General features: G+C 34.7%; 1 protein-coding gene across 2 annotated transcripts; it reads left to right on the top strand.

The window, feature by feature from the left end:
* The first annotated feature begins 643 nt into the window (after nucleotides 1–643).
* LOC128219868 (uncharacterized) lies at nucleotides 644–13,777 on the top strand. 2 transcript variants are annotated; one of them, XM_052928000.1, is made up of 18 exons: nucleotides 644–960; nucleotides 6,352–6,499; nucleotides 6,934–7,122; nucleotides 7,482–7,657; nucleotides 7,990–8,085; nucleotides 8,225–8,421; nucleotides 8,717–8,933; nucleotides 9,117–9,254; nucleotides 9,678–9,878; nucleotides 10,060–10,216; nucleotides 10,454–10,589; nucleotides 10,755–10,963; nucleotides 11,214–11,311; nucleotides 11,571–11,747; nucleotides 11,977–12,031; nucleotides 12,302–12,516; nucleotides 12,683–12,767; nucleotides 13,001–13,777. In XM_052928000.1, the coding sequence occupies exons 1-18, from the start codon at nucleotides 838–840 to the stop codon at nucleotides 13,228–13,230; spliced, it is 2,847 nt and encodes a 948-aa protein (XP_052783960.1). In that variant the 5' UTR covers nucleotides 644–837; the 3' UTR covers nucleotides 13,231–13,777. The 2 variants fall into 2 exon arrangements, with proteins under 2 accessions (XP_052783960.1, XP_052783961.1); XM_052928001.1 differs by lacking the exons at nucleotides 12,302–12,516; nucleotides 12,683–12,767; nucleotides 13,001–13,777 and having other exon boundaries at nucleotides 11,934–12,024.
* The last annotated feature ends 1,926 nt before the right edge of the window (nucleotides 13,778–15,703 follow it).

The raw sequence follows: 15,703 nt of genomic DNA, 5'->3' as shown, positions 1-15,703 counted from the left end.
TCTTTAAAGGTTTTTCTATTTTTTTGCCCTGGCAGCCATGTTGTGCAGCGGACCGGAACCATTTGAGCAATTTTGGTTAAGGACCACAAGTTTCATCAAAATCTGCCTATCCGTTTCAGAGGAGATGTCGTTTAAAGATTTTGCTATTTTTAGCTGTGGCGGCCATATTGTGCAATGGACCAGAACCATTTGAGCAATTTTAATAAAGGACCACCCAAGGAACATTACTGTCAAGTTTCATCAAAATCTGCCGAACCGTTTCAGAGGAGATGTCGTTTAAAGATTTTGCTATTTTTAGCTCTGGCGGCCATATTGTGCAATGGACCGGAACTATTTGAGCAATTTTGGTAAAGGACCACCAAAGTGACATTCCTGTGAAGTTTTGTCAAAATCCGCTTATCAGTTTCAGAGGAGATGTCGTTTAAAGTAAAAGTTTACGCACGCACGCACGCACGCACTCACGACGGACAATCTGTGACGACATAAGCTCCATGGCCTTCGGCCAGTGGAGCTAAAAACCGGGGTGAAGACATGTTTATTGCTTAAGGGCTTGGCTTGGTTGAGACAATTTATCTTCAGTTTAGATAAGAGGTAAGCTTTATTGGTTATGCATATCAGTTAGATTTGAGTGATTTCTCAAAACTGCGTTTGATACAATTTAATCTATTGATCACTGAGTGCAATCTGGTTGTTAATAAATTTCAATTGCGATGACATTCTAGCTGTGTATTTATACAGCTGTACTTCTGTCAAAGGGGGTGATTTTTATTACAAGGTTTTGAAATATCCATTAAGTTATTATAGTGTATGCTGAAAAGGAAATTGCTGTGACTTAAAATGACAGACATAACCGCGCTGAAGATTTTGAGTAGCCAGATAGAAAGTTTCATGAAGCTTCCTGAGCCGCCCGATACCCTCAGTGATGCCGCGTTTGATAACTACAAAGCAAGACTGGAACAGGTGAGTAAAAAAGTCTTTTGTCGATCAAAAATGCACGTGAATTCATTTTGCCCTTTCATAACTATATAGAAATATGAAGACTCTGTTCTGAAGATGTTGCGGTGAATGATGTCATCTGGCATGATATTCAGTTATAAGAATAAGGCGCTGTCGAGGATATGGGAGAATGGATCTCCTCCGCTCTATCTTAACAATAATGTGATAAATATTCATCGTGCGAGTTATAATTACATTGAACATTGAGGTATATATAGCATATATATTTATGTTCTTTAAGGCTTTTTTAATTATATGTTTTACGAACGGCCAGAGATGTAGTGTCAGAGGAGGGGGAAATAAAAATAAAATTACATTTCTGGAATATTTTTTTTTTGGTCGAAACAAAAAACAGAAAAGCAAAAGCTATGATGTATCCTTTATGATTTTCTTTTTGAATGTCAAGTCAATATGTAAGTGTGTGCACATTTGTTTTTGTTATACCTGACAAGTTCAGTTCATATTTTCATTAATCACTCTTTGTAAATGCATGTTATCATAGACAAGTGACATAAAAAATCAATTATTTTCGGTAAATTTAATTTTATTTGCCATTAACAATTTAAGGAATCGGCCTTCACTCCAATGTGTTGTCTTGGCTGCAAATTGTCGGATACCAATTCACCAACAGTGTCATAATTGTTACAGTTAGCAAAATAGCTTTTTATCTGTTTGTTCCCTTCTATACAGCGAATATTTATCCGCAAGGAACAAGCGAACCAGGAACTAGTGGGGGCAGCTATTTTATCAATGACGATGCAAATCCGGGTGAGCTAAAACCCGGTACCAGGTATCGATATCGAGAAAAGCCGTTATCACAGATTATGATACCGTGTTTTTCAAAGATTGCATTGGTTGTCAATAAGCAATAAATAACACACCGTGTGATACTTGGATTATCATCTGATAATAACCCCGATATCAACATGATCCGGTATCGGAAAGTGATACCGGGTACCGGGGGATACCAGGTACCGGATACCGGGTTTTTAGCACCCTGTAAATCCATTTAAGGTTTTTCATTGGCTTAAACTTTTCAGAGATATTGACACCTACATTTTTACAGCTATTGCGACGTCCTCTGCTTTTAATGAGTTGCCGCGATTAAGTTTTATCGGCGAAAAAAAAAAAAAAACGAAATCACAATTTTAATTTTATTTCAAAAATGAGTTTTTTTGAGCGGCGGTGATTGTAAAACATAGATTAAAAAAAGATGGCCTAAAAAAGAATTTCCTACCAAAGATTAGACAAAAGAAATCAACACTTATAACAGTTCTTTACTCGCGGTGACAATAAAAATATACATAGAAAAATACTCATTCATACCGAAAATGAAACAATTTACGAGAAATATAACAAATTAATGAAATATTCTAGGTATGTGTACAGCAAGCTAGCGTGTTTTTGTACACATTATTGAGTTTGTATATATAAATATATACGATGTTGTCATTTTCTGATCCCGTATGTGTTGAAAGCTGCCTTATACACATCGATGTTTACGAATGAATCGATACAATATGTTGCGTTAATATGACGATATTTACAATCGGAGTAAATATGTTCATTTACACGCAAATACCGACATGGGTACATTATTTTCCCTCGGGTCAAATTTGCCCAAACTCTTGAGATGCGGTATTTTTGCCCCATGAGTATTTAGTTGTATGTCATTTAAACGAAAAAACTATACCCCCAGGGAGTTTTCGGTTTTTGAAGGGTTGTTCAATAAAATAAAAACCTGGCAAATAAAACAACGTAGGAAGGGACTTGTTATTACAAAACTCATTTATTATATCAAACTTGTTTTGAATTTTCTTGTTCAAGCTGCACTCTCACAGATTGACCATTTAAACAACTTTTTTGTCTTGGAAAGAGCAAATTTTTGCGTAAATATCTTCAAACCAATGATATTAAGATTGCTGACAAAAAATCAGATCGTAGATTTTCATATTTCCGTTCGGCAATTAATGTGTTACTAACGGTTTAAGAATGCATAAAATATTAATGTTTAAACTTAAATATAAAAATCTGCGATCTGATTTTTGTCAGCAGTCTTATAACTGGTTTCCATGGATTTTCGCAAATATTGGCTCGTTGTTAGACAAAAATTTAAAAAAAAAATGTCAAAACGTTCAATCTGTGAGAGTGCAGCTTTAAATGTTAAAAAAAAACATGTTTATATCTGATTTAAGTATTTTGTTTGCAAGTTTTAAAATGTTGTCTTTCTTTGCGACACACACACACATGTATTTTATGAAATGTAGTGCTTAAACTTTCAAATACATTTCATTAAAAGCTGTAAATTATCAATTGTAAACAAAATTGTAAACACATTCTTCATTCTGTTTTTTTTTTATAATGAAACCAATATTTATACGTACGGTTTAAATATTTTCTGACAGTTTAAAAATTCTCTTCGGGAAGACATCGCTTTCTTTATTATTGTACTGAAATAACTGCAACATTATGTCATAAAATCGTTAGGTGACTAAGAGTGGTATTAAATAACTCGTAAGTAATATCAGTTTCATCAGTATATCTATCAATTTTTTTCCCGACCAAATTATTCGCAAACTATGCCCAAGTGTGTTTAATGTCCACATGGATATTTTTTTCCAAGGGCAAATATTTAGCACCTAAAGGCATCACTTCTTAAATCAGGAACGCGCTTTTTCACTTTTTCCTTAAAACTGTTTCGACAAAATAATTGCTGATTTGTATTTTTATTTAAAAAAAAAACTAGATCAATAATGTCGACGCGTATATGCTGATAAGAGCAGTTTTATTTGATTTTGACATGGCATTAATCAAAGGAGACTTTTAATAAATGTATTGTTACGACAGGACGCTTTTCTTAAGAGCTGTTTCACTTCTCTATCCGTGTTTAAACATGGATCTGTCTATAAATGTATGTATTGCAAAAGAATGACGCGCAAGGTGATATTTTCACAATACTCTGTTAACGTGAGGTCCGTTGATAGTGGGCTTATCTATGTAGAGCAAAATACAACTTAACAGTATTGGGTAATATCTTATGAAACGAAACTATGACCTGAAATTGTTTAATTAAAGATGGTTCATACAATAGATAGATTTACCCAAGATGATAGGAAACTTTATGGATTTGTCATACAGTATATTTTGTTCATACAATATATAGATTTACCCACGATGACAACAAATTTTATGGATTTGTCATACAGTATATTAAAAAAACCCATCCCCTTTCCTAAAATTGTATTTGATTAATTGTTAAAATAAGCTCCAGGACTTTCAATGGCCATTCTTGCTTGCTCACACACACACACAATATAAGTAGAGTTTCTAAGTTAATAGCCCGCATATGCATTAAATATTATGTAGTCATTTACAAATCCTGCCTGGTTTGTGATATATAACCCGTTTATAAGACAAACCTAATCTGAGATATTTTTAGGACGCGTTCAAATTGAAAAAAAGAATATTTTAGCCAATAGTTTGTGTAAGAAAAATACAAACATATCGATAAAGCTATTTTAAGTGAATTATGATAGAAAATTGTATTTCCAGCTGGTCACATTTCTTTAATTGAAAATAATAAAACACAATAAGAATCTATGATGTTTTGAAAATTCTATTTAGATATCGAGGAAGTGAAAGCGAAAATGTTCTATATTTTTCTAAATTTAATGTCACTTAGAACCTGTTCGCACTCACCCCTCGATATATATAATTATATATACTGAATGAAGTGCGGAAGCTTTTAACTTATGGCAAATTAAACAAAAAATGCACTCTTTTTTTAAAATTTGTATATTTATTAGCCTCAAAGAAACTAAAAAACAAAATCGTGAAAAGAAACCGTATCAGTCCCTGTTTAAAAAAAAATGCGAAAAATTGCGACAAAAGTTTTGTAGAATAGGTAGTTATGTAAATAAAACAATTTCCTCATAAGGTTTTGTATTGATGGTCAGTGGTTACTAAAAAAAACGCCAAAATCGCTTACCACGGGGGAAATCAGATTTTGCATTTAAATGGCATAAAATATACACATGTGCAAATTTTCCGGACATCCAGATGTGGGGCATATTTACTCCAGTTACGTTCGCATAATAGAATATTAGTAATCAGTCAAACATTATTCGTACAACACGAATTCATCTGAACACTCATACAGAAGACAGTGGCGTTGCTAAACAGTTTTACGTTGCTCATAAGTTCCACGTCACTCTGACTTCCAATATTGTAGTCGGGGTTTCAATAGTTGGCAATATGTTCTATTGAACTTTTCCTCTGATGTTATTGTCATCATACGTCATTATTATATATTAGTATTCATATTTTTGTCATTGAGCAATTGGTTAACGTAAGTGGTCCATAGAAGGCCTCCCAATTCCTTCGAAAGCTATCGGCCCTCGGGAAGTAGGTTTTACATAATATTTTTAAACGTTTTGAGTAATGTGCACATGAACTATTTTGCAAGATCGTTAATGCTGGTTAATCATCGTCAAATACATCAAGACATCCACATAAATCGTTAGAGTCACGCGTTGTGACATAGATTAAGAAGGGCGACGTTTGAACTTTTCTTAACTCGTTGAACAGCCACGGTGTTGTGGGGGAGTACTGGTACAATCATAACTAGATGAAAGTTTCTACACACGTAGCGTGTCTGTGACGTAAAACGTGTGTACACGTTAGTGTCGCCGTAATTCATAAACCATCGCGATGTCAAATGAGCCGGAAATAAGTACTCATTCTTATTATTTCATATTAAGTGCGTTAAAAACATTCGCTATTGTGATCGTCTATTTCCAAGGTGTATGTTCGACGAATGCGCATTTTATCATACTCGATGTCTGCTATGCTATAAATTACCATCGAAATATGTATTTGAGGAAATGTTATGACCATATTTTTTTCGATTGATCGTGATTCACTGAATTAATGGGGATTATCTGTTCCGTTTTCATGACGAAACTGAAGGACATTAAGCAAAGTCAGCGAAAAAGTTTACTAACGTTTTAACCTTTTTATGCCTTCACAACCCCTCACTTGTCACAACATATATCAGTGATTTTCAAAAATGAAATGTAAGCGTAATCTAAGTATCAACTTGAAGACAGTAAATATTAAAGTCAAGCACCTCATATAAACTGATAACTAACTCGGAAGTACTCAAAGCCCAGATACAGATATCATCCTCAGACGAACAAATCAAGCTTAATAAGGTCCCCTTTACAAAGAATTTCAGAAAATCATACTATTTTCGTCTCTGCTGTTGTTTCAAATAAAAAATAATAACTATAAAATATTAACTATCAACATAAATACATTCGCATAACGATAACAAAGTGTTCTGTTTGCTTGCAGTCGATTGACAAAGCTGTTAAATCCGTTAACGATGTCGGCGCGTACGCTGATCACATCATTAAAAAGCTGGATGAACTGAATAAATGTCTACCAGAACAAGTAAAACGAATACAAGATGCAATCAAGACCTTGTTTGGGAGACTCGTCGGTAAGTTAAAGAAATGTTTAACAGAAAGGCGAATTAATTTCCAAACATCTAAACGGGTGTATTCATCTTAATTGATTATCTAAGGTTATTTGTCAAAACTTTTAAAATGAATGTTTATCCAATCGTATGTTTTATATATTTGATAATCATTTTCCTTCTTTAATTTACCTCATTGGATGTTTAAGAACTGGCGCCAAGTTAATTGTAAGTATTGTAATGAAATCGCTTCGTCAAGGTTTGTTACGTTACTAAAAGACTATTGTCTGACATAGGTAATTGTCAAGATAAGCATAGGTTTATAACTCCTTGCCATACTTCAAGTTCTTCGCGCTTTTTTATTATTGCGTTACTTATTTAAAAAGTAGAATAATGGCTTAATAGCGTATATTTTTTATACAAATAATAACTTCCGATCATGTATTCTTATGTTTCAGCTGTGAAACCCGGAGATACACTGCTAGGTGAGAATTGGAAGTTTATGCAGAGAACACATGAGCTGGATATGTTGGCGAAAGAGCTTATGAATCATCGTCTTAATGAACTCATATCTGAGACAGAGTCTGTATGTAAACGACTTAAAGACGGTGCAGCTTTAACCGTGGGTGATATCGATAATTTAAAAGGTACGATTGTCAGATCTGTATGCAACATATATGTACACATAATATCCAAAACCGAAATTCATTCCTACAATTATCTAATACAATACTTGTGAGAAGACAACTGATAAGGCAGTTAATAGGGTACTTAAAGATAGCGTTTACCCTTTAAGTTGATCAAAGTCCCTTGCAAATATAAACGTTCAAATTACTAGCGGATCAATCCAAGTTGCACCCGCTCTAAAATGATATCCGCGACAATCCTGTCATGCTCAACGTTTTTGACAACGTTGATACACCCATATAATCGTGCACATACGTGACCTATTTCTACCTCAAAAGCCGTCTAAATGTCCTTAACAATAGCTTTTATTTGGTAAAAGGTTGTCTAGAAAGCTGGGAAAAATCAAAACGAGAGAGTTTTAATGAAGAAAAACGTCGCAAAGAAGAAACAAGACGCCGTAAAGAGGAAGAAAAGAGGCGACGCCGAGAAGAAGACGAGAAGCGAAAACAGGAAGAAGAAGAAAGGAGAAGACAAGAGGAAGAAGAGAGGAAGCGGGTATAAAATTATTGCTGTTTGTTATACATTATGACACAAAAGTGTGAAGTGCATTATTGTATTGGCTGTAGTAGTGGCTGTGATTTACAGCTCATGATACAAAAAAGCTAAATATATATTTATTACAATGTAAATATTATAGATACACCACAAGCAGAAAGCAATATTTCCTTATTTCTCAAACGGGTGTATTTTTTATACTCGTTCAAATATTTATCCAAGAAAATTACCTTCCGACGAGTTAACATTGTTACATTCCATGTTTGCATTTCATGAAAGGTAAATTGATATACGACCCTTTCAAACGTCAGACATTTATTTCCCGTATTTAGCTCGAAGAAGAGGAGCGGAGAAGACGGGCAAAAGAAGAAAGGCAGAGGAAAGAAGATGAAGAGCGACAGAGACAAGAGGAAGAAGAGAACTTAAAGGTTGGTAGTTTCTCTTTGTGTCAGTTCCGTACTAGATTCACCCATATTTTTTTATTTTATTTTATGGGCCGAGCTTAAATTAAGAAACCGCATAACTTAAATGTATTTTTATATAATTAAACAAAACAAAAACGTCTAGAGAGAGGAAGAAGATCGTTTAAAAAGAGAAGCGGAAGAACTAGAAAGAGAAAGGCAGAAGAAGCTAGATGAGGAGAAATTAAAGCGGGAAATGGAAAGACAAAGACGAGAAGCTGAGGCGAGAGAGAGGGAACGGCGCAGAAAGGAGGAAGAGGAACGGGCCAAGAGAAAAGACCCTAACAATTGGGAGCCAATTGTGTAAGTTTGTAATACTGATATAGATATAGAAGAAGCGACACTGGTAAGATGAAGAGAAAAAACGTAGAAAATGTCAAAAACAAGGTATATAAACTTATTTAAATGAATTTGTTCTATGCATTATGTCGGCAGTAGCGGTACAGAAATGATAAAAAGGGGACATGGGAGCATATATTCAAATAAGTTGCAGACTAAGTATGTAATGTGAGAAAAATGATATTTTTTAGATATATGCAAAGCATATAATAATGAAACTTAATAAATGTATAATAATTATAATGCAATGACTTCTTAGTTACGACCGACCCTGCGACGAAGTTGGAGGAAAGAAGGCGTTTCATGCCGGCGTATGTTGTATGGTAGCAGCGCCTCCGGGAGATATCGCGAGAGAAGATGTGGAATGTAACGCCAGTGACGATCTTGATAACGTCGTTGATATTTTTGACGACGGTGAAAAGCCGGCTAGCTCGATTATCAATATTAAGTCAATGAAAGGACTTGTCAAATCAGAGGTTTGCCAAAAGCATTTCCTTCGTTTACATTTCGATCTAGTATTAAGAGAATCTAACAGTAACGATTTTTAAAGTTGCCTAATAGTTTAATACCCGAATACGGCTTGTCTGGAGCACAAACGCCATTTAGTTAAATAAAATGGGATTATTAAAGTAAGAGATATGCTATTTGACTATCAACAGTGTCCGTCACGAGTGTACATCCCGCACTGCCCAGTCAACAGTTCGAGTGACGAGTTGGTCCTGAAAGTTTCTGTGAACGGACGCGACTGGGAAACAGCCGGTGTTGTTAGCCCAACTCAGACAATGTCGGAAAATAAGGTTCCATTTATACTGCAGTTTCCTAGATGTTATGATAATTACCTGGTATCATAAATACTAGCTTTTTTTCTTTCTATTTTTCCACATAATGTATTCTGAACTTACTATTGTCACTAAAAACGTTTAGGTAAAAATAAGGTGTTTTGGACTAATTTCAGTAAATTCTGTATGTCAGCTTAAAAATATTGATGGGCAAGCTTCGAAAAAATAGAATAATTATGAATTTGTATGCAGGGCAAAGACAGTTAGCACAATCGTACAATGAAAATACAGGTACAAGCCGTAAAGTAAAATATCCAAATATAAACCCAGATTGGAGGCCCACGGTAAAGGCCAGCCGACCCCAGATCCGGTAGATGTAAATGAATTAAGGGTTCCTTGTTTATATGAAAACGCAAAAATAAAGTTTATTCCTTTATTCAGAAAAATATTCCAGTCAGCAACCTCGTCGGCATTGAGTTAAGCGAATTTGAGAATATAACGATCATGGTAATTGCAAGACCACGTGGTCAGACTGTGATTGTGGACAAATCTGGACTGAATTTCAATTCCATTACCGACAAGAATGTTAAACTGTTCCTGCCAAGAGACGCATTTCCATCAAGGACTGAAGTTCGGCTGGTTGTAAGTTTATTATGTTATGTGTATATTATTTTATTTTTTTATAGTATCTGATACACCGGCATAAGGAAAAACAATGACATTTTAATGTGTAAATAAAATGGCGTATTGTAAACGCGTTATAATAAGCTGTTTTGTTATTTAAAGTTGATATAATTGTTCTTGTTTATGGTTGCTTTTTCAGGTTAACCCTATTTCGTCCGAAACAATTGCCCAGAATGCGAAAGACGACAGTCTTTGGGAAAATGTCATGTCGGCAAGTTCTATGATATTAATCTCCTGTCAACGAGCGCCTGCAAAGGAAATTGAGGTTGACATAACGCATGACACCACAGCTACAGGTAAAGCCATCTTTCTTATGATGGTAGTTCACTACATAAGCATGTCAAATAATGCACACAATATATGCGAAATTGTTGGTCAAATTTGGCTTTGTTTATTGTTATGTTGTTTTTCTCCGTTAGGCCTTGATTATTGTGCTTCGAGACAGGGTAACAGTTTTGTTGTTGTTTTTTGTTACTTGGCTTTAATAACTGCAATTGTGAAAAGTTATTTACATGGCTTTTCAATGACCATAGGAGGGCGTAGTTCACGTGGAAAACTGTACCACATGTTTACAACTAGAGATAAAGTATGGAAATTTGCGGACATGGAGTACAAGGGGACCAAAGATGTGGTATCCGTTACTCTGCCTGCCTACAAGGACAGGTTCAGGTATGATGTTCTTGTTTGATAGGTTCATATAGAATTGAATATTAGACCAACAGTTTATTCATTCAATCACACCGTGCCACCGCTCCATAAAATGACACAAATACCATTGCCGAGATTCCATTGCAGTTTATATTAAATTAACATTTGAATTTTCCCTTTTATCAGTTTATTTGAACTTGAAATGCCTGCCAACATCCCTAAGGAAACAGCACTGAAGGTTGCGCAATCATGTCACGAACAAATGTTTAAGTCTCCGGTGAGATTGATTGTACGGCAGCATGACGTTGATCCCCAGAAAGCGTTAGTTATGGTCGCAGGCAGAAAACATGTGATGAGTTTCATTGATCAAATGAAGGATGATGGGTACAGTCATGGTACGTACTTATCAATACATTATATGGCTTATCTTACGCCGGATTTGATGTTGTAATTTTTTTATTAAATCTGTTGAGCTCTTACACGGTTCGAAAATATCACCCCAATTCCTTTGTAGGACATGACAATATTAAATAAACGATTTGTGACGGAAACTGACGTATAGTCAAATTTATTTAACTATGAATGGCATTTATTTGCGTTAAAAATGAGAATACCGGAACAATAAAATTACAATTTACTTAATAGGTCCTGATGTTACTAAGCAGTTTGGGCTAAGAGACGGACAGAGGCTGATACTGACCTGCGCAGGAAATATTGATACATCGTCAGGAAAGAACGGAGTGGTTTGTATGAATTAAACATTTGCTTTAAATTGCTAAGAAAACACAATTTTGCAGCACGTGTAATTTAGGGGTTGAGGATCATGGCTGTTGCTACTTTAGTTTACTTCTAGGTGTTTTTGCTGTTCAAATGTCCTAGCTTAACCATTTTATTTTGTTTAAGGTAATTTAATTAATTTATTAATTGTCGGTAATCATAAACATAATATTACGCGTTCAAATACAAAAGTCGTACAGAAATGCCAAACTGTTTTTAACCCAGGTCAAGATGACATACTACACATATATGAACGTGAAAAAAGAACCTCTACAGTTACACGTGGTAGACATATACAAACAGAAGGATCTTCATGAATATCGCGGGATCGTTCGTCTTACAGTCGATAATGGGACAGAGTTCCCAGACGAGCAATTTGATTTGACTGTCACACTTCCAAAGGTATCTTATATATATATGTAATTTTAAGAATGTGTAGCTCAGTTTACTTCTTATAAACTGTATACAATTTTTTGAAAGAAGAAACACTATTTAAACATTACAGACAAGAACATATTGAGTTAAGAACACACTTGATTTAAATTGTGTCTTTATCTGCTTAAGATTAAAACAATAATTTTATTTAAGTACTAAATGGTGCAGTTGCAGTCGACTTCTATCTGCATTTTAGATTGAGAGACAAAAGACTATATTTCAAGGGACACGCGTTCGATTTCCGTATTATCGTAAGTCGTATCTCATCTGCAATAAAACAATTAAAAAGCTAACAGCTAGTGTAATACGAGTCATTTGTAGGTGTTACCTTCAGGTGGTAAGAAAAAGAAATAAGAAATAAAATAAATGCTATATTGTACTTAGCTAGTATTAATTACCTTACTTAGGATGGGACTTGCTAAGGACTAAAGATCATTCGGCACATATAAATATATAACTGCCTTTAGTATCGCAAATGGCTACGTTTTGATGTTCAAATAAAGATTTAATTAAAATTGCAGTCACCGCCCTGGCTGGTTTTCTTAGCCGACAAGTTTGTGAAAATGATGAACTTTCATGGAAGGGTGTCCTACTTAGAATTGTTGGAAACAAACGTGAACTGGAGTCATTAATCAGGGTTGCAAAGAGAAAAGTTGAAAACGACAACGATGTTACATCTGTTTGCACAGTTACTCTGTGTGATTGGATGAAGGCAACTTCGAAAAACGACGATAAGGTTAATATTTACTAAAAACATGTTGATGAATGGAGTAAACTCAGTAAGGGCAGATTCTTGTTATCATGTTTTCTCGAGCGAACTATTGTTATTTGTTAAATAATTGCTTGTTTCATCTACAAATCTTGTTCCTCTGCAATTCTGCACGTCATACACTTTTTTCCAGGTACATCACATTTTAGGTATGCTTGACCATGACGGCCTCCACGAGTTACATAATAAATGCAGTGCATTTGTACAGTTCCAGAAAGGTACTGCTCGGGATATGTTTGTGTTTGTTAACTATGTATATTTTGGGTGTGTGTCAATTTCGTCGCTTATATTCTAATCGTTAAACAACTCACCGTAATTTAATTGATATGAAACCTTATTCTTATTTAGAATTTTGATAATTTACGTTAAGTGTATTTCTCCTAATAGCAATCCGTTTGGTTTAACCTTTTTACAAAGTAATCATTCAAAGGATGCACTTACCATTCTACAGAGGTAATGACGGATACCGCTCTTTCGGAAGTATCGTCAACAACTAGCAAATCTGCTAATGAGTTGGCGGTAGACCTGAATTTGGATAAAGAGGCTGTTGACAAATGCAAAAAGGAATATGGAGAGGACGGTTTAGTCCTTCATCTCTTGTACGAGTGGAGGGAATCGGATGAAGCCATCAAGTATGGCGATCGGGCCTTGGATAGGTTACAGACACTGTGTGGTGTTTGAAATCGGGTATTCCAAACGGTGTTTGAAATTGGGTATTTCAAACATAAGTAACTGGGAGGATCAGATGCCACCTCTGACTGTTTCTATTATCGGATGTTTCCCCTTTCATTCCACAACTAGTATCGCATAAATTGTTCTTGGTGCTTTTTACACGCAACAATAAAACAAAACACGGAAGACATCCGTTTTTAGTTTTTGTAAAAACAACTATCAATATTTAACACAGTACGTTCTACTATTGTTTTTAATTATTACACCAGTGCTTTTAATATTGCCTAAATATGACCTTTACTTTTGAATGTTGTTGTTTATCTTGAATTAACCAGAGTCCGCACTGCACTGTATGTAAATGTTAACGCGAATATAAAAAAACAAACTTGCTTAACTATTGGTTTTTGTTGTTTTTTTGTTACTGTTTGTGTATTGTCTGTCTTATTGTGTGTCTTCTTCATCAGCAAACTTATTCAATATATGCACGTAAACGGTGTAAAAACTCCGACTAATGGTATGTAACCATTTGCTGCTAATGAATAAATTTAAATTTATATATGTATGTATAATTTTATTTTGCAAAGTGTATTTGTTTTGTAATTATTCAGCATAACAAAACATCCATGAACAATACCGACTTTTTGTTCCATAGCAGACGATTACGAATTGATTATATCAATGCACATGTATGAATGTTATACATTACAATTTGGGTATTCGACGAATGTCTTGTTTCGACAGGAACCCCATCAATTGTAAAGAGCGTTGGCACCCGATTGCGGGGCTCTTACTTTTCCCTTGGTTTTGTCAAAAATACCACGTATAAAATGGTTTAACATGTATAGGAAAAGCGCCGGGGACCGAGCGATAACGCCGCTCTGCCTTTAAACAGTGTTTTTTATTAAAGGCAGTTAAGGACCGTTCTTTAGAAATGCGTATTGTCTCTCGAAACATGTGTACCAAGTTCCACCTGAATACCCTGATCTGTTTTAATTCATGGTGAAGGTATATTGAAACGGCACCCATGTATTAAAGTAATAATGTTATAAACCAGCGACAAGTAGCAATATTAAATCTGTAAATTACCGTTGGTGAGACAAGCATGATTTGATATATTATGACCATTGTTTTGAAGTGTTCTATCAATATCATAAATATTGAAATATACGGAGCCGATTGCAATCATTTTGTTTGTGACAATTATACAAGGACAAGTTCGTCTTTATTAAATGAATAATTTATTAGCAATAAAGATCGAAAAAGCAGGATAAGGAAATTGCTGTTAATAAATTATTAAAATGACGGACATAGCCGCTCTGATGATCCATACTATTCAGTTTCCGGAGGCTTCCTGACCCGTCAGAGATCCCAAAAGACGCAGACTATGACATCTACAAAGCTAAACTAACTGGAACAAGCGAATGAATCTTATACGATTGCGATTTGCATGTATACTAAATAGTGCATGGTGTTTAGAACATTTGAAGGAAACACACCACGGCCTATTTGTTGTTTTAATAGTTATTTGAAATGGACAATACGTCGGTTTATCGTGAATTTGGTGAATTTCAAATATATTTTTCGAATACTTGAGAAGTGAATGAGTACTCGGGTACTCAGACGATTGAAGTACTCGTTGCCATCCCTAATATGTATATGAATGACCGTCATACTTTGATTCAACTATGCTCAATATCAACGTGAACGCCTTTGGTTAGGTCTGGTTTTCATAACACGACATGTATACATGCCGCTTTCCTCAATACAGGCTAGTCAGTGCCAATAAACGTTTAACGTTTATAGCTAACCTTTGCGGAAACTGTCATGCGCCAATAGATTTAGTTATAGATATGACAGTAACAGTCTTTGTTCTTGTCGAACAAATACCTTATTAAATAGTTAACTTGTGGAGGATTAAATTCAGCAGTTAAACAATATTCATCAAAGTTTGTACTCGCCTAGTAATACACGATTTTGGCTTGTAATTATCATCATTTTATAAAGTTTTTCAAAGTTTAATTGGCATAAAATCCAGAAGGATATAGATCATAGTTATACAAATTCATTTGTTTATTGTCGTTTACATATATCAGCCATTAGTTAAAACCTTTTTATTCGACAAATAGCATACAAACATACATACGTTATATGTATAGAAATAAAATACATCACAATGTGTTCGAGGATTAGAAAACAAGATATAACTTATATTAATTCTGCTCCTCTATTTAGATAAAATGCATTAAAAAATAGATGCGATATTGTAATATTATAATGTTCTCTATAAATATATAAACAGGGGAAATGTAATGCAGGGCCAATGTAAAATACAGGGCCAAGCCCAGTAGTCGAAGCCAGGTGTTTTATTTTTTGATGTTCTTGTTGTTATTTTGAAATTGCGCTTTCCCGCGCCAGGCTTTTTTCAATAGCTTCAATAGCTTCGGGGTTCAACAATACTAGAGCCTCAACCAGTAGAGTTAAC

Source organism: Mya arenaria, chromosome 15 (genome assembly GCF_026914265.1).
Source record: "Mya arenaria isolate MELC-2E11 chromosome 15, ASM2691426v1".
Lineage (NCBI taxonomy): Eukaryota > Metazoa > Mollusca > Bivalvia > Myida > Myidae > Mya > Mya arenaria.
This window is presented reverse-complemented; position numbering and strand designations above follow the sequence as displayed.

Bases quoted from the DNA above. Each gene is read 5' to 3' on its own strand.
- LOC128219868 (XM_052928000.1), top strand. From the start codon at position 838: ATGACAGACATAACCGCGCTGAAGATTTTGAGTAGCCAGATAGAAAGT. The intron at 7,658-7,989 runs GTATAAAATTAT...TCCCGTATTTAG, and splicing joins AGGAAGAAGAGAGGAAGCGG to CTCGAAGAAGAGGAGCGGAG. The intron at 9,879-10,059 runs GTAAGTTTATTA...TTGCTTTTTCAG, and splicing joins GGACTGAAGTTCGGCTGGTT to GTTAACCCTATTTCGTCCGA.